At 44.2% G+C, this 25,230-nt stretch overlaps 1 protein-coding gene across 1 annotated transcript in view; it reads left to right on the top strand.

Annotated features, from left to right (window-relative positions):
• The window catches only part of CHRNA7 (cholinergic receptor nicotinic alpha 7 subunit), an 880,272-nt gene that overhangs the window by 811,734 nt on the left and 43,308 nt on the right, over window positions 1-25,230 (top strand). Inside the window, exon 5 of the mRNA XM_050795837.1 lies at window positions 6,623-6,732. Coding sequence (XP_050651794.1) covers window positions 6,623-6,732 — 110 coding nt within the window. The remainder of the gene's footprint in view (window positions 1-6,622; window positions 6,733-25,230) is intronic.

Here is a 25,230-nt window from a genome sequence, read left to right as displayed (position 1 = left end):
TAATTAAAGTTGGACATTTGCCATGCCCTCTCAGGAACAACGCTGCTATTGACCTTTTTCTTACAGAGAGAAATGCATGTTATGGAGAGGTCTCTCTCTCTGGCGCCTATCTTCCTTAGCCCTCAGTAAGTGACTGGTCTTCAGCAATGTATATGATTTGGCAATTTTATTTAAAGGATGGTGGTTTCCAAGAAAAATGTAACTGGATTATTACTTCCAGTATTGAATTCAGATGCTCCATAAATAAACATCCTTGCTTCAGAGGGTGTCACCAGAGACCTCTAAGTTTATTTCAAGCACAGCTAATTTTTAATTAAGGCTTACATTTGCAGAAGCATCTGCAGCTTCATTTGTTTGAAAACTCACCTTTTAACTCACCTCCTCTTTTGAAGCAATCTACTCTGTGGAAGGTATTAAACTGGGCCAGGTGAGGGAACCTAGAAATATATAACCCAGTTTCTACCTTTAAGCCATTTATGATCAGGCTGTGTAATTAACACGTTTAGAAGAAGGAGGCAGAGGAGAAGAAGAAGGAAAAGAGCAGGAGGAAAAAGGAGAAGGATGAAAGGAGGAGGAAAAGAGGAGGAAGAAAAAAGGAAAAGAGGAGGAGAAGGAGGAGGAAAAATGGAGTAGGAGGTGGAGGAAAAATGGAGGTGGTGGAGGAGGAGGAGGAAAAACGCAGGAGGAGGAGGAAGAGGAGGATCTAGCAGTTTTAACACTGCCTCCCAACTGAATTTTTAAGGGCTCATAAGAATCCTGGGTTTAAAACAAACCTTAACAGTCAACTAGCCAATGCCTGTGTCTCTCTGCCCCCGCCCCCACCCAGTGTTTCAGTCTGGAAGCCCTGGCATTCCTGTTCATACCCACAGCGTGGACATGAGGAACTCAGGAGTCACCAGAGCAAGCTTGGATGCTGCCCAGGGGCCACTTCTAAGCAACCTTCCATTGATTGCTGTTCTTGTGTTCCCTGGCTGGGGACCAACCTGACTTGACCCAGCACGATAATGGACACGCGCAAGTGAAGCTGGATACTGAAGGCTCTCAGGGCCAGGGTTCTGAGAGGGGTGCAAATATGGGCCAGGGGTGGAGACCCACAAAAACGGCTCTAGCAGTGGATTTTTCTCCTCCCGAGTTTCACGTTGCTGAATTCCTGTCCTGAAAATCTGAATCCACGTAATCTTTTCTCTAGGGTATTTAAACTCTGCAAATGATACATTTTCTATGCATTAAAAATGGAAAAGGCAGAAAAGTAAAAAAATGAAAAATCTCTCCCTGACCTCCAGTGTGTTGGTTTTGTTGTTCTTTCTCCCAGTTGCCCTTGATTTTGATCATTCAGAAACGTGAGGGAGTAGAAGGAGGCTTGGCCTCTCTGTTTACCTCTTCATGTTCCTAGGAGGAAGCAGCCGGCTCCTCTGCAGCCGGTTTTCTCTGCAGATTAGTTTTTATCTTTTGGGAGGCTTGTCAGATGGAATCTGATTTAATCTATGAGAAGAAATGACAGAAGCCATTTCAGTTTCTGAAGAGACATTTGAACCATCCAGAGACTTCCATTTGCTTTTAAAATATCTGTCTTCTCATTTTGCAGTCGTGACCATTCTTCTGGCATTTGATGTCCCAGCCTTCCTGGGTCGTTCTCTGACTTTAACCTCCTAATTCTAATTATGGTACTAATAGCATTCACACCATAGATGAGATTTTAAGCCATTATTTTTTCTAAAATGTTTACCTTTTTAATTTCTGCATTCATTATCACTTGATCTCTGACACATGGAAATGCCGTGCTTCCTGTTCACAGACAAGCCAGCTAGCGGCTTGCTTAGGGCCGCGACAGCATCTCAGGGTGAAGAGCGATGTTTCAATCATTACGTCTCACCAAGAGAAAAAAGTGTCAGGATCAGGGGGCTGGAAAGAAGGCTGCTTTCCTCCTCTGTCAAAATAATAGACGGGAAGAATTTAGAAAAGATAAGTGTTTTCTGACATCAAACATGCGATGTCTTTTCTGGCACCAACAACCAATTTTCCAACAGCAGCTGGGGGTCCACCAGTTTGATTTATTTTTCACACTATCTACCTGGAGTTCGCATCAGATCCCACAGGTTAAAGGACTCAGTCTCACTTCAGATACCAGCTGCAAATGGGGTACCCAGGCTACCCACAACGTCTACCAGGTGACTGAAAATTCGAGGGTTCCCCTACCCTTCTCCCCCAGGTTCAATAACTTTCTAAGATGGCTCACAGCTCAGGAAAATACTTGGCTTATTTAATAAAATTGTATGTAATACACAAACTAGTATATTTATAAAGAAAAATATATTCATTAAATAAATATTTAATATCTACTTCTATAAAATACCCTGGAGAAAAGCTTACGTGAATTCAGAGTTTCAGAACAGGAATTCAGCAACATGAAACTCGGGAAGAAGAAAACCCATGACTTAACGTTTATTGGTTTATTCTGAAGGATGCGCTCAGGAACCACCAAGTGGAAGGACGCAGAGGGCGGGGCGTGGTGGCTGGAAAGGTGTACGGAGCCGCAGTAACTTCTCCCCAGCGCCACCCTCCCCGCAAGTGGATGTGCTGACCAAGAGTGTTTATAATCCTGTCTCCAGCCCCTTTCTCACCCCTCCCCAGAGCTGTGAGTGCAGTGGATGGAAAGCTCCTTCCTCCAGTCACTAGGTGACCAGCCCCCATGAAAGCTATCTAGGTGCCCAACTCTAAGTCACCTCATCAGTGTAAACTCAGGCCTCAGGCATGGTCAGAAGGGGCTCTGTATGAATCACAAAAGACACTCCTCTCACTCAGGAAATTCCCAGGGCTTTAGAAGCTCTGTGCCGGGAAAACCAAATCTATCTTCTTCTTATACCATAATGTATTTTTTTTAATGAAAGGTAACTTTCCTTTTTCCTCCCTCCCTTCCCCTCTCTCATCCCTTTCCCCTCCTCCACCCTCCCTCAATGCTTCCATGCCGCTAGCATCCACACACGTTTAGAGTTTCCTGTGGGCTCGAAGCAGTGCACATGGGGCCCAGGTGCCAGGGCCATGGAATAATTGGGATTCCCGCGGTGCCTTTTCGATCAATGGCCCCTTCCTCCCTTCTGTGTCCCCTCACAACTCCACACACTCTTCTTTTGAAGATTTAATGAGAAGGAATCTCACAGAAAGAGGGAGAGAAGGAAGAGCACACACTCCTCTAAATGCAATGGTCTGGGAGTCTAGGTTCAATGATGCTTCTTTTCAGATCCCCACTCTGTGGAAAACATGCCAGGTGCTGTCTACAAAGATTTTGCCTGTTGCCCCCTGTTCCCGAGGGACCTAGGAACCAAGTGCTTTCAGAGAACCACCTTTTTCTAGAAGTTTGTTGTTTATAGGGCCTTATTCTATATCCATTCTTAGGAAACCTTCATCGGAGCCTGTGGGGGTCACTGGTGGGCCCCCTGGGCTCAAGAGTGTGGACCTGGGCTCCAGGGCACACAGCCTGAGGTTCCCTGTCCTCGTTGGCACTCACTCTTCCCCACCTTTGGCCGCAGCTACGTTATGACTGTTATTACAGCTCCCAAGTCCAGCAGGATTTTGTAAAGTGGGGAAATCTCTCTCTTTTCTTACACCGTCATTCATCACTTGCCTACCAGGGCCACATGACTTTAATCTGCTGCTGCACACATTATCTTATCTCATCCTGTGAGGCAGGGTACATACGAGGAAACTGCAGTCCAGAGACAATGATTTATCTGAACAACCTCGCACCACTAGTCTCTGCCAGAGCCTTGGTACAAACCCAGGTCTGTCTGATTCGGATGCTTTCTGCAGCTCCCCCCGACCTTTTCTGCCATTACTGTTACCTGAAAAGGGTCCTGATCCAGACCCCAAGAGAAGGTTCTTGGATCTCGTGTGAGAAAGAATTCAGGGCAAGTCTGTAAAGTGAAAGCAAGTTTATTAAGAAAGTAGAGGAATGAAAGAATGGCTACTCCACAGAGAGAGCAGCCCCGAAGGCTGCTGGTTGCCCATTTTTATGGTTATTTCGTGATGATGTGCTGAACAAGGGTTGGATTATTCATGCCTCCCTTTGTTAGACCATATAGGGTAACTTCCTGATGTTGCCTTGGTATTTCTAAACTGTCATGGAGCTGGTAGGAATGTAGCCGTGAGGATGACCGGAGGTCACTCTCGTGGCTGTCTTGGTTTTGGTGGGATTCAGCCGGCTTCTTTACTGCAACCTGTTTTATCAGCAGGGTCTTTATGTCCTGTATCTTGTGCTGACCTCCTATTTCGTCCCTTGACTTAGAATGCCTAACCATCTGGGCATGCAGCCCCGTAGGAGGTTTGAGCCTGTTTTACCCAGCTGCTATTTGAGATGGAGTTTCCCTGGTTTACATGCCTCTGACACAATGGTCAGCCTGGTTTGGGGCAAGGGAAAACAGCAGATGGGCAGCAGCATCAGGGAGACTGAGCCAGAAGAACCATCTCTGGTAGAGCCCAGAGATCAGTTTGCTTAAAGTCAAGTAACACAGGTAAGCCCTGACCCAGTGACTGACTAAAACATCCTAGTTTCCTGAACCCTGGCCTCCTCTTGTAAATGGGAGCAGTCCTCACTCTGACCCCCTCTGAACTATGGTGAGTCTGGACATACACAGGACACTGGACTAGCATAAAGGCTGTGATCTGGCCAGGGAGGGGATGAGCCCATGGTTCACGCAGTGGGGTGTGTGGAGTGTGGGGAGGCAGTGTGCAACTCTGGCTGTGCCTTGGAAGAGGTCTGGGTTTGACCAACCAGGCACTCCCATCCCCATTCCCATTTCCTGTCTCCCCTCCCCCTCTCTAGCCATCATTCGGCAGGCAGGGGAGAAGGAGAGAAGTGCCTTGGTCCACCATGCCCACTTTCCAGGCCTGTTCATGGAACCTTGTGGCCCTGACCTGTATGGTAATAACGGTGAACTTGACTGGCTTTTTGATAATTAGTGACCAACCCAGAGAAGCATCCCAGGATGAGATGCAAAACTGTGGCACAGAAAGCACAGGTGTTGGCTGTGGAAGGGCCTCATGCCCAGGACAAGGGAGAGAAATGAAGGGAAGCACAGGGCAGAGGTGTCAAGTCGGAGCGAGCTGCAGGAAGCGTGGCTTGGTTGGTGCCCAGGCATTCCTGGAAGACAGTTAGGACAAGACCCACCCTTCCTGAGTGCGCCCCTCCTGTCCCCTCCCAGACCACTTCCATCTCATTAGAGAGCCCAGCAGGCAGCTGTTGATCCTGAATGCCCCAGATGATACTTCTGCACATCACCCGTGAACACTTCCTCTTTCCTGGAGGTCCCTGGCTGCAAAATGATGTCACTCATCTGGATAGTTCCTCTCCTCTGATGTAGGATTAGATCCAGAGCTGGGACCATCTTTCTGGATGCTGCCCGCCCTCCTCAGAGGATAGTTGGTCTGGGATATGCCCTTTGACTCCCTTGTTGTCAGTATCAGTAGCTCTAGCTCCACAGCCCCTCATCTGCAATTTCCAAATCTCAGCAGCTTGGAAAAAATGTTCCCCTCCTTTAATGTTGTTTTCGTAACTTTGCATCAAACTGTTTTGGTCTAAAATCAAATTGAAATGTATGTGCAATTAAGGCATTTATTTGTCTCCGTGCAAATAGGCATGTTTTGCTGCAGAAATTACCATGTGTTTGATTGTGAGGAGTCACCCTGGTCCCAGGTCGGGGTGGTGCACCACATACCTTTTCAGATCTTGGAAAGCCTGAGCTCCAGAGCGTGGGTGGTACCAGGCGGACAGAATACAGGATAATGGTGCAATTATAGGAGCTTCTGAGTTCACACTTGTCAGCACTGAGCCTCCTGTGGGGTGGTGCTAATTATGTGGCAGCTGCAGGTGGGATCCCACCCGAGCATCCTCTGCAGAGCTTGTGGGCTCCAGGAAAGGCTGTTTAGCACCTGATCCTGGGAGGGAAGACCCCAGACATGGGTATTCCTCTGACAAGGTCACTAGATAACCTCAATTAAGGCCTGGCCGCGAGCTTGTGTGAGTGCTTCCTGAGTCTTCATCTGCCTCCTTTCGTCCTGACTCTGTGTTTCACCATCAGGGCTCAGGATTTGCATTGTCGGGTGTCAGAAGCACTATCCCTGTGACAAAATAAAAATTCAAATCTGAAAACATTCCTTTAGAAATTCTGAGAGGTTCCCATGCAACTGCACAGTATTGCTTTTTGGAAATAAATATTCCACATTTTTCCAGTCCGGTTCTTATTCCAGTGGAAATAAGTGAATTTCTTTTTTCGAAGTATTCTCACAGTGAAAACTTTGAAGGCAAAACAGTTATTCATTTGGCTAGAAGTAACCCATCCACTGCAGGAGAAGGCTCGGGGACATCCAGAGGGTTGGAATTCACTTTAATGATACCATTTGAATGTGTTCATGGTGACAGCAGAACCTTAAATGTGAGTTTTATGCTCTTCACAGTCATTTTGGAAGGGATTATTGAATTCCCATTTTCATTATGTTTTATAAATAGCAATTCAGTTATAATAAATGTCTGGAATTCTCTTTGGCTTTGCACTTACCTATCAATTGCTTATAAGAAATATTAGTAGCCAAGGAAGTGAAGTGCTGCTAATGTCATTGTGTGTGTCAGTCTTGGACAGATCACTATTTACAGTGGAATGTGTCAGAATATCCAGGGGTGAAGACTGTTCGTTTCCCAGATGGCCAGATTTGGAAACCAGACATTCTTCTCTATAACAGGTAAGTATATTGAGCAAGGAAAAAAAATGCTTTTATGCTTGTATACATGTAGCTATCAAGTATATTTGAATATTTCACAGAAATGCTAGATATGTCATCTATGATCTGGGGCCACTGCTGCCTACACGACTTTCCAAGTGACCAGGCCTTTGAGAAGCAGCTCTGTCCCCCTCAGCCGGCGTTCCCTGGTTTGGCATGCACACGTGCACACCCTGGCTAGCCTGCTGCCTAAGATGCCCATGAAGTTGTGTGTTCTCGGGGCCTAGAGTTGTTTCTGTGCATCTTGGCACATGGAGTATTCTTGCGTAAGGCAGTACCTTTGTTCTCTGAATGGCAGCAGTTATGACCAACAGCAGAAAGTGCTGGCTTATGGGACGCACTGCTGGAGCCCACAGTTTGGACCCACATCCTCATCTGTGTTCCCCATCGTGCATTGGAGAGTTCTGGGGCAGAGATGGTTGCAGATGAGCTGGAGGACTGTCATCTCTAGCTGCATGCAGAAATGTCCCCTGCAGGGTACATACCTGTGTTCTAATAGTCTTTCTCCTGAGGTCAGGAAATAAGGGACACGTTGGTAAACCAAGGTAGTCTGACTTGCAGACCAGATGCCTAAAAGGCAATTATTTAGGCAGGGTAAGTTTCTAGAAGCAGTAAAATTTCTTGTTAAACTGCATAGTCAAATAAGGGATCCCAGAACATTTCTTACTAATAAGGTCTCAGATCTCATAAATTACATCATGAAAAGCAAGTTGTTTCCTTTGGCCCCAACTGAATGAATAAGGAAGCCCAGGATTTCCTGATGCAGGGAACGGCGTGACCAAATTGCCCTCGATGGTCACTCAGTGATCCTGCTGGACAAGCAATGTGTTGTCCTACATGGCTACTTCCAGAAGGCTGGACGATGCCATTTCTTGTACTGACTTTTCATTCTGCCCCTGTCTTTGCTGTTGGGGACCACATTTCACTTGAATCGTTGGGCCTGTTAAAGAGTATCTTCTTCTCATTTGCTGCCACTTTTCTGCTTCTTAAATTAGTTCAGACAACTGAGCTTTGAAAAATGTCTAAAATAGGGGTAAGTGGTCCCCTGTTGATGGATCAAACACACACCTTTCCAGGCCTGGACTTTGGGTCTTCTATTTCTCGGGGGGCTGTATTAGTTTGCTGAGGCTGCTATAACAAAGTGCTACAGACTCGGAGGCTTAAGCAATAGAAGTTACCCTGTCACAATTGTGGAGGCCAGAAGTCTGAGTGAAGGTGTTGTCAGGGCTGGCTTTTTCTGAGCCTCTCTCCTTGGCTGGTAGATGGCTGCCAGCTCACTGGGTTCACGTGACCTTCCCTTATCCCTGTCTGTGCCCTAGTCTCCTCTTCCTGTAAGCACTCCAGTCGAATTGGAGTAGGGCCCCACGCTCATGACCCCCTTTTACTTTAATTACCTTTTTAAAGGTTCTGTCTTCAAGTAGAGTCGCACTCTGAGGCACCAGGTGTTAGGATTTCAACATGTGAGTTTGAGGGGGATGCAACTCAGTCCATAATGAGGGCATTGTGTCTGACTTTTTGAGGGCAAAGGGTCAGGGTTGAAGACGTCTAAGTGTTAATTTTAGCTGTAATATTTATAGTCCGTGTAACCTTTGAGTCTCCAATTTCTCCTTTGAAAAATGGGGGAAGTGCCAGCTTCACAGGTTGGAGGATCACTCCGTGGAGGTGTGCAGCACACTTAGTCTGGCAAACGGAAAAGAACACACATTCCATAAAGGCAGTTCTGTGTTTACAGGCAGAAGGATGAGGATTCCTGCTCTTAGAGCAAGATGGTAATGTAACAATTTAGAAAAAAATAATCAATACTTTTCATTTCTCAATTCAGATTTTTTAAGTTTGAAATCAAGAATAAATTTTATGACATTCAACCTGGGCAATGTGGTGAGATCCCCATCCTTAACAACAACAACCACAGAATTAGCCGGGCATGGTGGCCTGTACCTGTGGTGCCAGGTACTCAGGAGGCTGAGGTAGAAGGATCCCTTGAGCCCAGCAGTGAGCTTTGATTGTATCACTCATGCCAACCTGGGTGACAGAGTTAGGTGCTATCTCCAAATATTTATTTATATATATATATATATAGAGAGAGAGAGAGAGAGAGGGAGAGAGAGAGAGAGAGCCCTACCATATTATATGTATACTATGTTGGTGGAATCTTATTAATACGGTTACAGGAGGCAGTTTATATGGCCTATGTGTAGGATCTTTAATTCCAAAATGTAAAATGTTTGATGATTCCAAATGCTCTGGCTAATGAGGAATTTCCAAGTTGTAATTGAATTTCAAGGAGCAAAGACCTAACAGTCCCTGCCTGACAAACGTTACCAGGATCCAGGCCCTCAGAAACGATCCCCCCTCCACACACCCGGCCCAGCTGCCGGTGCGGAACCCCGTCATTCGCACATCTCTTGAGCTCTACTGAAGGATCCTGCTCGTTCCTCTTTCCCATGGTGGATGTAGACCACGTCCGCCAGGCTTCATCATGGAGGATGTAGAGGTTGCTTCATTTTCTGCTTTCGTTTTCCTGAGAAATGGAATGTAGGACTTTCTTTTTGAAGTAACTGCTAAATATGTGGCCCGCAGGTCCACATGAACCCAATGTGGAATGAATAGATTTCAGAGAATATTTAAGTCACTCATAGACACTTGTCTATTGCTGCAGAACAAACTACTCAGAACCGAGTGACTTGAAGCAGACAACTCAGATTATTCCTTATGATGTCATGGGCTGTCCAGGCCCATGTGGCTGGTTGTCCGTTTCACGTGGCATTGGGCACAGCCGTGGGCTGGGGCTCCACTGGGCCGGCGTGCTGAGGGGTGCACTTCCACAGCGGCGCAGGACTGGGCTGAGCCGGTGGGGATGCCGACCCTGGTGGGAAGCTCAGCCATTCAGCCGGGAGCTGTGCACCCACCCCTTCTGGGCCTTTTCCACAAGGCTTGGTGTCCCCCAGCTTGGTGGCCAGCAGTGCTCTGACAGGAAGGAAGGATAGGCTGCTGGTACTCTTAAGGACTGGGTGTGGGAGTCCTGCAACAGCCCTTCTTCACCTTCTGTTGGTCAGAATAGGCAGGAGCCCAGCTTGGAGTCAAGAAAGGGGAAATCAGCTCCCTTATCTAGGGCAAGAAGGGTGGGAGGGAGACCACAGGGCGCTCTGGGGACACTAGTGATCACAGCTGAAGAAGGAAAGCAGTGAAACTGCAAGGGTCAAAGTAAAGCCCCAGGAAACAGAAAGACCAGAAGAGGCGTGCATCGTGAAGGGGAAGGCACACTCCGCCGTGTGGCCACTGAAAGGGGCAATGTGGGAGGAGGAGCAGGCAGGAGGAGAGAGCTCCCAGACAAGTCAGATCTTGTCATCCCTGCCTCCCCTTGCTGTCTGGCTTCCCCTTCCTGTCTGGACACACTGTGCAGCCCCCAGGCATATGCTGACCAGCCCACCCCTGCCCTGTAGCCTCATCCACTCTCCAGCCCTACTGCTTGTCCTTCGGCTCATTGATGCACCCATGCTTCCAGGCAGAGCATTTCTATGAGCTTCTTGCAGGGTGAGGAGTGCCCACCCCTTCACTCCCAGTGGGAAACCTCCCCGACACCCTCACCCCCGCCAAGTTTAGAACACATGGCTCTGTCACGTAGAAAAGGATTCCTGTCCACGATGGCACTTAGGGTTTGCTACCTCTTAGGGGCACCTAGCAGGGCACTTGATACACATTTGTGCAAAGACAAGATGGAGAGGAAGGGAGGGTGCAGGAATTATTAGGAGGAGGAGCGAAGAAGATGGATCAGTGTAATACAGTGCGGCTAAGAACAGCCAGAAAAGAAAGAAAGGAAAGGAAAGAAATCATGTAGGCAACCTAGAAAACATTCAGCTGAGACTGAGTCCAAAAATGGACACAGGAAATAGCAAAAATAGGCTTCACTAGTAATATCCTAACCCTCTGATATTCTGTTATTGGGTATTTTGAGAGATACTGAGTTTAATGCTTTCTGCCAGCTTCCAGGCATGGAAAATAATATGTTCTGCTTATTAGACTCATCTGTTAGTTCATTATTGTCTGAATGGAATTGAGGGGCTTTTCCTAAAGGAGGGGGTTAAATGCGTCCTGTGTAAGCCCCGGTTTTGATAGGAGTGTTGATGTAGCTCAGGTGAAGCCTCCCAAACATGTCTGTCCTATTTCTCACTCTATTCTGGTTTGATATTGGAGTCCCCACGTGAGTCACTATTGCTTTTTGAGATATAATGCATTTTCCATGCTGTAAAGTGGCTGGGTCACTGCAAAACAGCCATCTCTGCATCGTTTCTGGAATGGGTTGCTGTATTTCCTTGATGGATGGGGAACAAGTTGTGCTGCTGCCAGCCAGCTGGCCAGGTCGCACTGAGGAGAGGATGGACACGAATAAAAGCGTCTCTGTCTGGTGCTGATCCCAGTCATTTCTTTGTTGCTTTATTTTGCTTTACTTTAAGCTTGCAGCTCGAGGAGTTTTCTGAACACCATCTTGCCTAAAGTGGGTAGCAATTATGGATGGCTTGCCGTGATTTTCCCCTTTGGATGGAATTAAAGGCCTCGCTGGGATCAGCAGTGGGCTTGCAGAAGGACAGTCTGAATCCCGGCACCTCTGCGGATGCACCTGCACCGTGCACCGTGCAGAGACAGGCAACTGCCTCACCCTCTCTGGGCTTCTCTGTTTCTGAGTTGCTTGGTCAGAAATTTCTATTGCAATAATGGAAACCTTTTTCAATAAAGATATTTAAAGATGTTTTTGTTGCCTCCGAAAGTTTAGAACAGCATGGGGTGTCAGCCATCCTTTTTCACTGAGTGTGCAAATCTACATTTGTCATCTGCAGGCTTGTGTCTTTCACTCATTTCCCTGACCCTGTGGCTGATAGCAGAGCCTGGGGAGGGGGCTTGTATGCAGGACACACTTGAGAGCAGTGTGGCCAAGCCTGGAAGCCTCATAATTGTGCTCGTCACTGAGGTGCCAGGCGTCTTAGGGAACCTGGGGGAGCCAACCCAGGACAAGGATTCCTGAGCTTGTAGCTTATTTGGGAAGGGATCCTGGGAAGCAGGATGAGGGGAGGGGAGTGAGATAGGGAGGGCAGGCAAGCCGCCGGAGTGAGCAGTGAAAAGCAAATCGTACTGCCAGCAACCAGAGCCCATTCCTCCTGGGGAGCTCTGGGAGACTGTGTAGCAACACATCTCAGCCTTGTTCTGAGGAAACTGGGATGCTTATCTGCCAGCTGCCTTCCATCATAGGCTGAGAGCTGCTGCCAGGGGTGTCAGCTCCCTGGCACCTCTGGCTTGCCTGCCCCATGTGTGGATCAAGTGCAGAGCTGCAGATGCTTGCAGCAGGCAGCTGTCAGGGCCTTGGGCACGGGAGGATGATTGTCGACATGGTCTGCTACAGCACAGATGAGCCATCCACTCAAGTACTAGTTGCTTTCACCCTGCTGTGATTGTAGATCCAATCTCAGCTTCTGGTGGGGAGCATAGCAACAATATGGGTGGAAGGGAGAGAGTCCTAGGACTTGAGGGTCCTAGGGAGGAGGGTGTTCTCAGCCACAGCAGAGGAGGCAGGCAGGTGGCAGATTTCACTGGACTAAAGAAGAGCCCAAGCCTGCATCCCAGCAAGTGGTGCCTGCCCCCGTGGGCTGCGATGTGTCTATTATGGAATCATGGCAGTGTACACATGGAATGGCATCTGAGGGAGTGAATCTGTGAGTTGTAGTGTTGTCACGGTTAATAGCTCTTGAAATTGTGGTATCCCTCAGTCTAACCAAGGTTGGCCTGCTGGTGCTCAAAGGCTCATAATGCAGTCATGGCCAGGCTCTTGGAGGGCCCCAGGGCATCACTGGAAGGTGATATGGTTGCTATAGTTTGAATATTTGTCCTTTACAAATATTTGAATATCTGTCCTCTCCAAAATTTGTGCTAAAATTTAACCCCCAATATGGCAGTGTTGAGAGGTGGGAACTTTGAAGGGCAGCTGGGTCATGAGGGCTCTGCCCTCATGAATGCTTTAACCTTATTTATGGATTAATGGATCAATACGGTATCATGAGGATGGGACTGGTAGCTTGATAAGAAGAGGAAGAGAGGCCTGAGCCAGCACCTTCAGGCCCCTCCCCATGCGATGCCCGGTACCACCTTGGGACTACAGAGAGTCCCCGCCAGCAAGAAGCCCTCACCAGATGCAGCTCCTTGACCTTGGACTCCCAGCATCCATACTGTAAGAAATGAATTCTTTTCTTTATAAATTACCCAGTTTCAGGCATCCTGTTACAGGCAACAGAAAGCAAACTAAGACAGTAGTAGTTCCAGATGAGCAGAGGTAATTTTGCTGCTGGGAACCTCAGAGAAGGAGTTTTGAGGATGTGCTGTTACAGCTTTCGTATTAATCAGATATTCGCACCCGAGCTGGAGGGAGGCTGTTTTTAAATCATGTGTGGTGGGAAGAGGGGGAGCAGCAGCTTGTTCTCAAGCAGTGAGTGGAGCCAGCCAACCTATGTTTGCATCTTCAAAGTCATCCTCCGAACTGTCCATCTCACCCTCCCCGGTCTCATCATGGTCACTCTTGCTGTTTGTTTTTAATTTGTTCATTCACTCCAAGCAATATTTAGTGAAGGCTCCCGCAGCATAATCACACACTGTTCTAGGAACTAAGGATTCAGCAGTGATCCAACCAGACCCAAACCCACCAGAGAAACAGAGATGGGGAAGAGAGGAGGGGGGCATGGGCCAGAGTGTGGGTGCTCCCAGAAAAATTAGGCAGGAAAGGGAATAGTTGAGGGCTGAGCCAGAGGTCAGGGACAGACCAGGAGACTGACTAGAGGGCTGCGAAGGAACAGGCCCTGTGATATCAAGTGGAGAGTGTTCCCGACAGAAGGAACAGTCAGTGCAGGGGCCTTGTCAAGAAGGCTTGTGAAAGACTTTGAAATGCAAAAAAATAGTGAGGGAAGAAAAAATAAAGACACCTGGGTTCCTGCGGAATACTAGGCACGGTCACAGGCACCTTCCTGGTCATCTGAGTCTGTAGTGGACTGTGCCTGTCATGGTCTTCAAACTAGTTTTCAACTCTAACTTCTAGAAAACTGATGGCAAAACCAATGATTCTAGTCCACAGAGAAGGAAATGGGTTTTGCTGGTGGACCAATTCCCCTGTCGACAGATTCAGACCAGTGTGCCTGGTTGTCTGTGTATGTGTCTGCTTTTAGGATGCTCTGCAGAATTGGTTTTAACACGTTCCTGGTTCCTTCATTCATTAATGACTTAAGTAGTCTTTGACACATGATCATTTTATATTTGCGCAAGTGTCACAATTTTATCATTTTAAAAATTCATCAATTGCCCTGAGGCAGGAACATGCTGTCCAGGTCTGTCCTAGGAGCAAATTGAGCTGTTGTGGCTGGAGAGAATTGGTGGGTGGGGAAGGCCAGGGGTCAGAGAGAGGGCCGAGACATGATGGGGAGAGCTGGGGGCCAAGTCGTGGAGGCCTTGGCTTTGACTGTGAGTGAGACAGGAGAGGCCCTGATACCTTTGATAGAATTTTTGTTTCGGTTCCTTTTTGCTCTGAAAATTTTAAAACAATATTTATTCATATTCTCCTCTTGACTTGTTAGCAATTGATTCCCTTCAGGTGATTTTGTCCAGAAGTTATTCTCTGTTCTTTTCTGCTTGTACACTCCTCCCAGCCTGTGGCAGTGGGCAGGTGTTGCTTTTGTTTTTTCTTCTAGCATCTCAGCAAGAGGCAGGGAGGAAGGGCAAGTGTGTGTTGTTAATCAGCCCCCGATGGCCCAGCTGTTTGCCTCGGGCTAACTTGGAGCCCACCTGTTGGCACCGGAGTGAGTGGACTGCTGCTGGCTGACTGTTAATGCTGCCTGCCTCATCCGGTGCCTTCTGAAGGTGCCACGCACTACGTTCAGCCTGCTTGCCCGCAGCTCCTGGTCTTCAGCCCCGTGGAGCCAAGCCCCCTTTACTTGGCACTCGCCTGGTGCCAGCAAATGGTAGCCAGGAAATTGTGGCTTTATGCCTTCTTGCTAGACTTTATGAAGTCTGTTTGAGCATCCACAATTCTCAGGGCGGGAAGCTGGTGCTCAGAGAGGTTCAGCCACTTGCCCGAGGTCACCCAGCAGGGTCTGCCTGACTCCATAGTCTGACTCATTACCGGCCAGTCTCTCGTCACATCAGGAAAGAGCTCGGTCTCTTGTGTTTCATTTTCTAAAGTTAAAAAGCAGAGAGATCCCCTCTCCCTCCCTCTGAGCCGGCTCCACTTTCGCACCTGCTCTGGGCTGCTCTGCCAGACTCAGCCTTCCGCTTCCTAAAAAGAGGGAGTTTGTTTTTTTCTGAAGCTGCTGTGGGGTTTTCTGTTTGTTTGTTTGTTTGTTTGTTTTCTGAAGCTGCTGTGGGATTTACTGTCGCTTCTTGACTGGTTTCACTCAGAATCTGACATTTACCTTTTCTTTGACCAAATCCCCTGCCAGCCAGTGTGGGCCACAGAACAGTGCCACGGCAGAGCATGGAATGACAGAATCCAACTGCTGTGCAAGAGTTTGAGCAGAATTTCAAGCAGAGGACAGGTGCTGCGGTGAACGGAATTTTGTGGGGATAGCATTGCATTGAGGTGGCCTGGGTGAGGCTGTCTTTTGGCATGTGGCAACGGGCCAGTCCACGGGGCAGCTCCCCAACCCCCTGCACCTCAAGGGCCCTGAAGCTCATTGTGTCCAAGGGCGCGGCTTTTGGAGATGAGCTTATTGATCTTTGTGATGTGGAACACAGAGCCAGCATGGTTGTAAGGGCTGTGTGATAAATACGTGAGACAGGAACTCGATGGGCGGTTCAGTCTTCATCATGAGCTGCCTGAGGGAGCAGGGCGGGCAGCCAGGTGAGGGTCAGGGTCCGCCGCCACCCCGTCCCTTCCCGAGCCTGCTGTGGGTTCCCTGCGCGTGTCCACTGCCCACCAGAGATGCAGTCTTCAACTGTCTGCACAGGAAGAGATTTACGAAGTCGTGTGTGAGGCATCAGAAGGCAGCTGGGCCTCCCCAGCACGCTAAGACCTCAGTGGTGCAGGGTGCAAGGCCCAAGCTGGATGTGCCCCCTCGCTTGTATCAAAACCTGGAGAAACTGAGGCTTTCCTTGTGGGCCAGGGCCACAGGGTCAGTGGAGCTGTTGCTGTCAGTCGACTGGGTGGTATTTTCTGGGGAACTACTCTGTGTAAGATACTAGAAGCACCTTCACTGCCCTTGAGGCATGTGTAATCAGTAGCAAATCACTTTACCATGGGTGGTCTCATCTGATGTAATTTTGTGTCCTTCAGTGAAGTCATCTAAAATTACTCTGTCTGCTTCACAATTGAGGAAATGGTTTCTGAAATTAAATGGCTTGTTGACGCAGTTCTGAGGACTTGACTCCAAACCCTCGTGCCTTTCCCAATCCTTGACAGGCTCTTTGTGGCTGTAAGACAAGGGCACAAAGTGCATCTTGCAGAGCAGAAGATGACGTATGTCAGGGACATAACATCTTAGAAAGATCTGGAAGAGAGCAAGCCTCATCCAGTGGGAGGGCGTGGGCAACTGTTCAAGGCAGGGTGGCCATACGTCTTGGTCTGTCTGGGACAGCCCTGGTTTGTGCCTGAGGTCCTGGCACTGCTGTTAATGGTGCCTTTTTTCACTTTTAAGATGGGGCACTTCATGGAAAGACATGTAAGTTAGGTCATATGGCACAGGGCCCTTAGCGGGGATGGGGAGAGTTCACCTTGGAAGGGACTAAATGTGGCAGGACCCTCGATGCATGTGCTTGGAATGAAAGGGAGAGGGAAAAGAACAGGGATAATCAGGTCAGGGACTAGCTATAGTCTAAGGAATGGCGACCAGCCCAGCCGGACTTCTCTGGAAATCTGTCCCTGACTCCTGGCCACAGTCGCCTATTCTGGGCTGCTGTGTACCTTGGAGGACTCTAACCATCACACAATGCTGCAGATGTGAGTTTGATACTCTTGTTTTTCCCCACTGTCCAGTGAGCTCCTTGGGAGCAACCACGTTCCATTCGCATTTTTTAATCCTCCCAAGTTAGTGTGACAAATAGCACGTGGCAAGCAGCACATTGCAGTGGGTGAGGGATTAGTGGGGCCACTACCCTGTTCCAGGAGGGAGTTACTGGAGGCCGGAACCTGGGCAGTAGCACTTGGAACTCAGGCTCTCTGGATCAAGAGAGCCATCTTCCAGCACCCTTAGATTAAAAATAAGTAAGTTCTGATTGTGTGGGGCAGGGAGGTAGGGTATGGGTCCTAGCCCGAGAAGCAAATTAGTCTAGAAATTATTCTTTTTTCTCCTCCACTACCCACACCAATCTTATCTTGAAAGATTATCCATTTGAAATGACTCTGAAGATCTTTTCACATTATTTGTGGTCTTTTTTTAATGTAAATGTTACATCCTTAACTAATTGCATTTTTGTATTGTTTTCTTTACGGATCCTTTATGGCTTTGGGGTCCCAGACCAGGAGACTATCAATTTATTCTAGTATAGTTTCTTCTGATAATTTTTGGTAAACTGAATAGTTTGTTTTTTATTGTGTATGTTCCCCCCACTCCCCCCAAAATGTTTGTGTATGCTGTGAGGTAAGGGTCTAACTTTACTTTTCTTTAAGGGATAGAAAATAATTCTAACAGCACTTATTGAGCAATACATCTTTCTCGCTGTGGAATTAAAGTGGGATTGTTATAGTCATCTATGCATGTGCCAATATCATACTGAGAGCTGAGCAGGGTGAATAAAAAGAGACATATGTCTTGAATATCTTGCTGCGATTTTAAAACACTGATGATAAAGGCAAAACCCTTATAAGCTCTCAAAGCAAAAAAAAAAATCACAGCTGCAAGAAACAGTAGCCTAATAGAGGACTATTTTCAAATATTGAAGGGCAATTATTTTTAAAATAAAATATTTTGCTGAACTGAACTTTCTGGGCAAAAATAAAAGCAGTTTTAAGTATGTAAATACTCAAGTATGAAATAATTACTCAGAGTTGTATTCCAGCAAAATGAGAAGAAACCAAGAACGAGGCAAACCTGGGATATAGTCAGCACTCGTGAGTGATGGAATCACTAAAAGGCATAGTTCAGTCGAATTATTTGATGATGTTGTTAAATGGTTTTTGTTGGCAGGGGACTAAGAAGTAGAAGTAATAGCAGACGTTTGGTGTCAGCCTTCTTTGGTTCATGCATGGTAAAGATAACCCTCGTTAAATGCACAAAATGAAAAGAAGCACAAGTAAATATATATGTTAAATATTTGAATAGCTATCAGAGTAACAGAAATAATATCATAACCTCCAAACCACTAGACATAAAATAAGGGACCAAAACCTGGAGTTGATACCTGTAATGCAAGAACAGAAAACTGAGAAACAGTGTAAGTATGGGGACTCTCATGGATCCCCGGCGTGGGTGTGAACGTTATCTTAAACTGAAGACATTTGAGATTAAACAGATAGAAAGAAGCTTTTTCAGAGCTTACTTATCTGACTACAGGCAACAACTTCTGGGAGTGAGGCTGGCATAGATCTCCTTTCTAGGGGAGTTTTTACTGACTGGAAAGAAGATGAAAAAGACCAGTTGCACCTGCATAAACAGAACTGTCTCACAGACCTTCTTATCTCCCATTTGCTCCCCTAGAAACCTATTTGTTCTTCTCATAGAAGCCCTTCCTCTCCCTTCTCTCTCCCCTGTGAAGTATATAACCTCATCTTTAGCTGTTTAAAGAGTTACATTTTTCTTTGTGCCCCCGTGCACATGTAGGCATAAAAGTCAGTTTTCTGTTGCTCATCTGTCTTTTGTCAGTTTAATTCCTAAGCCCCCCACTCCCCAAAAGAATCTATAAGGGTAGAGGAAGAGTGTTTCTTCTCTAACATGAGAAAATCTGGCCAAAAAAAAACCAAAAAAGCCTACAAAAAAAACAGAAAACAAACCTACTAGCAGAAACAAGTTAAAACAATCACTAATCACAAAAATTCAAATGGGTTTAAATCCCATAACAGTTCTCAAACCAAAACAGACTCCTACATTGGTTTTAAAAAAATCAAAATCCAACTATATTGTATATACAGAAGGTAAATTTTAATCAAATAATCCATAAGATTGAAATTAAAAGGATTGAAAAACCATGTCTGCCAAATGCCATAAGGAGAAACAGATTTAGCATTGTTCTTATTTCACAAATATAGATGAAAGACAAAATACGTAAAAAGGGACAAAATGAATATTTTATGTTGATTAAAGGAAAATTTATTGAGAAAAAGTGCTCATGAATAATTATGTTGCAGTGTGACTGCAAAAAAATACAATCAATGCTGATGAAAGTCAAAGGAGAAATTAGCAAAAACCAGAATCTCAAGAAAGGTAAGTATGCTTAGATGGAATGAAATAAAACAGTTGATAAAACTAACCCAGAAGATATATAGAAAGATTTGTATCTAACAAATATTTCCCAAAAGTAATAATATTCACAAAAAACAAACTAAGACTGGAAGAAAATTCATAAGCAGATAAATAATACTCAGAAGAAAACTGGCAAACAAAGCTGACTGTTGAAAAATCAGGTGAATCCACCTCAAAGTCAGAGATAAGGTAAAGATGAGAAATGTTAGGGACTGAATGATTGTGTCCCCTCAAAAATTAGTGTGTTGAAATCCTAACCCCCAAGGCAATGGAGTTAGAAGGTGGGGCCTCTAGGAGGGGACTGGGTCATAAAGGTGGAGTTTCATGAGTGGGATTAGTGTCCTTATAAGGAGAGGCACAAGGGCTTTCTTCCTGTCTCTGCTTATTTGGCCATCTGAGGACACAAGGAGAAGATGTGTATCTGCAAACCAGGACAGTTGCCCTCCCTAGACATCAAATCTGTGGGTGCTTTGATCTTGGACTTACAAGCTCCAGAACCATGGAAGATAAATGTTTGTTATTTAACCCCCCGATCTCTGGCAGTCTGTTATAGCGGCCAGAACTGACTAAGACAACAGCTATCACTGCTTTCAACTGCCTGGTGGATGCCCTAGCCGGAGCCCTATGACAGCAAGTTAAAAAAAGGAATCTATTACAAGGAAGAAAAAACACTGTCATTACTTCCAGTTGATTATTCGCCTAAAGGCAGACGCAGCTGACAAACTTGGAACTAATAAAAGATTTAAGAAAGAAGACAATAGCTGAGCTAGGTGTCAGTGAAGAACAGTGAAGTGAAATGGAAAGAAAAGACCTCATTTACACTCATGATGATAACCATAAAATACCAAAGAATAAACCTGGTACAGATGCACCAAACCATTGTGAGGAAAACGACAAAAATTTACCAAAGCTCCTGAAAGAGTGAAAGAGCCAGGGAGCAGCACTAGGGTCTGCCAGCTCTCCTTCTCCTGCAGCTGGGCCCTGTGTTGGAAGCTGGAGTAGCAGCGGGGTTGCTGCCTGGGGACCCAGAGTCAAGGACTCAGAACTGCGCTGCCCAGGCTGTCTAGGAGACTGTAGAGGCGCTCCGCTGCAGTCTTCCTGGGGTCAAGAGGGGGCAATTGGGAAGAGCTTTGAAAACTCTCGGGCTGCTCAGGGAGTTCTTAGATAGTGCTTTGGGCTCCATGTAGGGGATCTAGATCCTGCTTGCCTGGTTAGCTCTTCTGATTCAATGTTCCAACATCTGCTCTGGCTAAGAAGCTGCCAAGTGATTGTTAACAATGGAAACTGCATCTTTGCCTCCTCAGGGTCTGATACAGCAGGTGTAGAGTACAGCTCAGGAATCAGTCACACGTGGTCCCCCTGGGTCACTTGTGAAAAACTCTGTCCTACTGGGCATGAATGCCAGCTTGCATTCCTTTAATTAGATGGAAACAGGGAGGTATCTGGTGGCTGGAAGTCATGAATTTCAGCCCATATGCTTACTTCAGTTACATGCTTGTCTCCATCCTGCTGTCCAGAGAAAACCAACTGAATGATGAATGGCGCTCTCACCACTGGTGGCTGATGGCAAAAAACACAAAACAAAACAAAAAAAGATCCGGAACTTGATTTTGACAATATGAATGCTTCTGCCTGATACCTAGTTTGTGCTTCTCATTTTCCCAGGGATGCTTTAATGCTAGAGAACTTTAGTGAATTACTACAGAATTCTTTATGCATTTTGTAATTAATAGGCAAAATATGTTGTGCTGTAACATAGCTCCTTTGATGTTCTTAGTAAGCGGAACATAGTATAGATTCCACTTTATGACTTCCAGATGGTGCCTCTAAAGGTTATAACTATGAGCTAGTTAAATGTTTTGTCCCTACCAGTGGGTTCATGGCTTCATAAAGACCTGTGGTAGGTAGCATCTGAGTTTGTAGTTTGCATTTATTTCTGACTTTTAAGTCTACGTTGATACAGTCTCTTTATCTTGGCTTTGTTGAACTCTGCCTCATTTATTATGAAAACCGCTTCAGGTTGAGGGCAAGGCAAAGAAAGAAGCCTTCGTATTTCAAAAGAACAAGACGGATAGCTACGACACAGTCAAATTGCTTGATTTCTGTTCCTTTTCCCTAAACTACTAAATTTCATTTTATTTATCTTCCTTCAATCCATCTACTTAATATATTTTATGTGGTTATGCTGACTGCATTTTTCACTCATCATATTTTCCATGGGTTTTTCTAATCATCATTTTAATAGTGACATAATTCATAGAGATGATACTTTCTAGTTCACCATTGTTGGATTTAGTACGTTTCTAACTTGTTTTATTTTGAAACATTAATAATTATAGGTCACAAGAAATGGAAAAAAATTATGGGGAGGTACATTTTCGTATTCCTCCTAATATTCCCCAGCAGAAACACCTTAAATAACTCTGTATCTTTACCTCCTAAATTGCCAGATTACCTACCAAATTAACATTGGTATACGCTATAAAGTTTATTCAGATTTCACCAGTTTTACATTCATGCATTTTTGTGTGTGTGTATAATTCTAAGCAATTTTGTCACATGTATTGATTCATGTAACCACCAACAAATTAAGATAAAGAACTGTTCCTCGACTGTAGGTCTCTTGCACTATCCCTTTATAGCCACATCCCCCTTGTCCCTAACTTCTGGCAAACACTAATCCATCTCTGTCATTGTGGCATTTCAAGAATATTATATATGTAGACTAATGTAGTTTGTAACCTTTTGAGATTGGCTGAATAGTGGTCCGTGGTGTGGATGTGCCACAATTTGTGTAACTGTTAATCCATTAAGAGACATTTGAGATGTTTTCAGTTTTTGGCTATTGCAGTCATAGCGTCTATAACATCCATGTCCATGTTTGTTTGTTTTTGAAGTTTCCATTCGTCTGGTATAAATTACATAAGCATGCCATTGTTAGGTTGTATAATAAGCAGATGCTTCGTTTTATAAGAAATTTCCATACTCTTTTCCAGAGTGGCCATTCCCAACAGAAGTGATCAAGTTATTCTGCATCCTCCCCAGAATTTGGTGTTACCACTATTTTTTATTTTAGCCATGCTAGTAGGTGTGTAGTGATAACCCATTGTGTTTTTAATTTATGTTCTCCTAGTGGCTAATGATGTGGAACATCTTACCATGTGTTGGTTTTTGTCACCTGTATATCCTCTTCGTTGAAATCTGTGCATGTCTTTTTGCCCATTTTCTAGTTAGATTGTGTGGGGTTTTGTTTGTTTTATTTTTACTCTTGAGATTTAAGAGTTCTTTATTCTAGGTATGCCTTTTGTCAGATATGTGTTTTGAAAATATAGTTTGTCTTTCTGTAGTTTATCTCTTCATCTTCTTCACCAGGGCCTTTCACAGAGTAAACATGTTCTTTTTAAAAATTATAGTGAAGTTGTTGTTATCAAATTTTACTTTGGTGGATTGTGTTTTTGATGTCAATTCTTAGAACTCATAGCCTAGAGTCCTGAAGATTTCCTCCTATGTTTTGTTCTAAAAGTTTCACATTTTTAAGTGTTACATTTAAGTCTGTCATTTATTTTAAGTTGATGTCAATTTTGGTATGATATCTGAGATTTACATCAAAGTTTATCCTTTTGCCTGTGGATTTTCAGTTATCCCAGCTCCACTCATTGAGAAGACTATATTCCTCCTCTGAATTGCTTTGAAAAAAATCAGTGGGGTGTATTTGTGTGGGTCTACTATTGGGTTCTCAATTCTGTTTTATTAATCTAGCTCTCTCTCCATTATACTCTTTTGCTTTCATTGTATAGTAAGGCTTAACATTGAGTAGAGTGCTTCTTCCCATTTTATTGTTCTTTTTCAAAATTGTTTTAGCTATTTTAGTTTATTTGTTTATATACATTTCAGACTGACTTTGTGTATCCATATGTACAAAGCTCTTGCTGGGTTTTTAATGGGAATTTTGTTGAACCTAGAGGTTCTCATAGGGACAATTATGTGGAATCTTCCAATCCATAATCATGGTATGTCCCTCTTATGTCAAACTTCTATGATTTTTTCCATCAGTATTTTGTAGTTTTCAGCATGTAAGATTTATGCTTGTTTTGTTAAATTTATATTTGTTTCATTTTTGACCAGTTATAAATGACACTGCATTTTCAGTATCCACGTTTGTTGTTAGTATAGCAATTAATTATTTTATGTTGATCTTGTATTTCTGACCTTGCTGAACTTACTCATTAGATCTATCAGGTTTTTTTTTTTTAATTGTTTTTGTTTTGAGATTCCTTTGGATTTTCCACATAGACCCTTATGTCACCTGAAAATAGGAACTTTTTTCCTTTCTTTCTGATTTCTAGGCCTCTTACTTCCTTTACTTCCCTGGTTAGGATTTCTAGTATTATGCTGAATTAGAATGTTAAAAGTGAACAACTTTATCTTGTTTCTGATCTTATGGGGAAAACATCCAGTCTTTGACTATTAAGTATGATGCTAGCTGTAGGTTTTTGTCAAATTTCTTTTATCAGGATGAGGAAGTTCCTCTCTATTCCAGTTTTCTTAGACTTTGTATTATGGATGAGTGTTGAGTGTTATTACTTACTTCTTCTGCATCAATTGATGTAATCATGTGATTTTTCTTCCTTGGCTTCTTAATATGGTAGATTACATTGATCAGTTTTCAATTACTGAACTAGCTTTACACTCATGGAACAAACTCTACTTGGTCATATGTGTAATTCCTTATATATGCTGCTAAGTTGTATTGCCAATATTTTATTGAGTGGTTTATGTATATTTATGAGAGAATGTGGTCTGCAGTTTTTGTTTTTGCATTTTATAATTTTTTTTCTACTGTCTTTGTCTAGTTTTGGTTATGAGGTTAATAAAATCCTCTAAGTGTTTTATCCTTTTTTATTTACTGGGAGACAGTTATAGAATTGGCATTAATTCTTTCTTAAATGTTTGTTAAAATTCCCCCGCGAAGCCATTCAGGATCTGGAGATATTAAAAACATTTAAAATTATGGACTCAATGTGTTTGTTTTAGGGATCTTCAGCTTATTTATAGCCTATTGGTTGAGTTTTGGTAGTTTGTGCTGTATGTGTTACTGTATGTGTTAATTTCTATGTAAAGAGTTGTTCATAGCTTTCCTCATCATTCTTTTGATGTCTACAATGTCTGTGTAGTGACACATGGGATACATTCCTCATATTAGTTTGTCAATTTTATTGATATTTTCAAAGAAGCAGATTTTCATTTCATTGATTTTTTTTTCGTGTTTTTTTTTTTTTTTTTTTTTTTCCCTCTTCTCCATGTCAGTGATTTTATACTTTTATATTTATTATTTACTTCCTTCTACTTGCGGGGCTTGTCTCTCTTTTCTGGTTTCTTACCGAGTGAGCATAGATACAGACTTGAATATTTTTCTCTTTCTTAAAATAAGCAGTACTATAAATTTATTCTCAGCACTACCAGCATGTCATACATATTGATACATTGTATTTTTATTCAGTTCAGTGTATTTTTTTCCATTTCCTTGAGACTTTCTCTTTGACTCATGGATTATTTAGCAATTTGGCATTCAGTTTCCAAGTGTTTGGAGATTTTCTTGTCATCTTAATGCTATTCATGTCTAGTTTGATTGCATTGTGGGCAAATATCACACTTTGTGTAGTTTCACTTCTTTTAAATGTATTGAGGTTTTTCTTAGGCTCAGGATATGGTCTATCTTGGTATATGCTCCATGAGTACTTGTTGGTAGACAGTTTCCTAAATGCCAGTTAAGTCCTGTCGTTTGATGATGTAAGTTCTTTTATATCCTTGCTGATTTTCTGTCTAGTTGTCCTGTCATGAATTATTGAGAGAGGAGTGTTGAAATCTCCAAATATAGTTATGAACTTGTCTATATCTTTTGAAAATTTCCATCAGTTTTGGGGTCACGTATTTTGAAGCTTTCTTGTTTGAGAAAGGATTTATGATTGCTACGTCTTCTTGGTAGATTGAGCTTTTATCATTATGTAAATTTACATCTGTCTTTCATAATTTTCTT

The sequence above is a fragment of the Macaca thibetana genome, chromosome 7 (assembly GCF_024542745.1).
Source record: "Macaca thibetana thibetana isolate TM-01 chromosome 7, ASM2454274v1, whole genome shotgun sequence".
Lineage (NCBI taxonomy): Eukaryota > Metazoa > Chordata > Mammalia > Primates > Cercopithecidae > Macaca > Macaca thibetana.
Note: the sequence above shows the minus strand (reverse complement) of the source record. Positions and strands in the feature narration are given on the sequence as shown.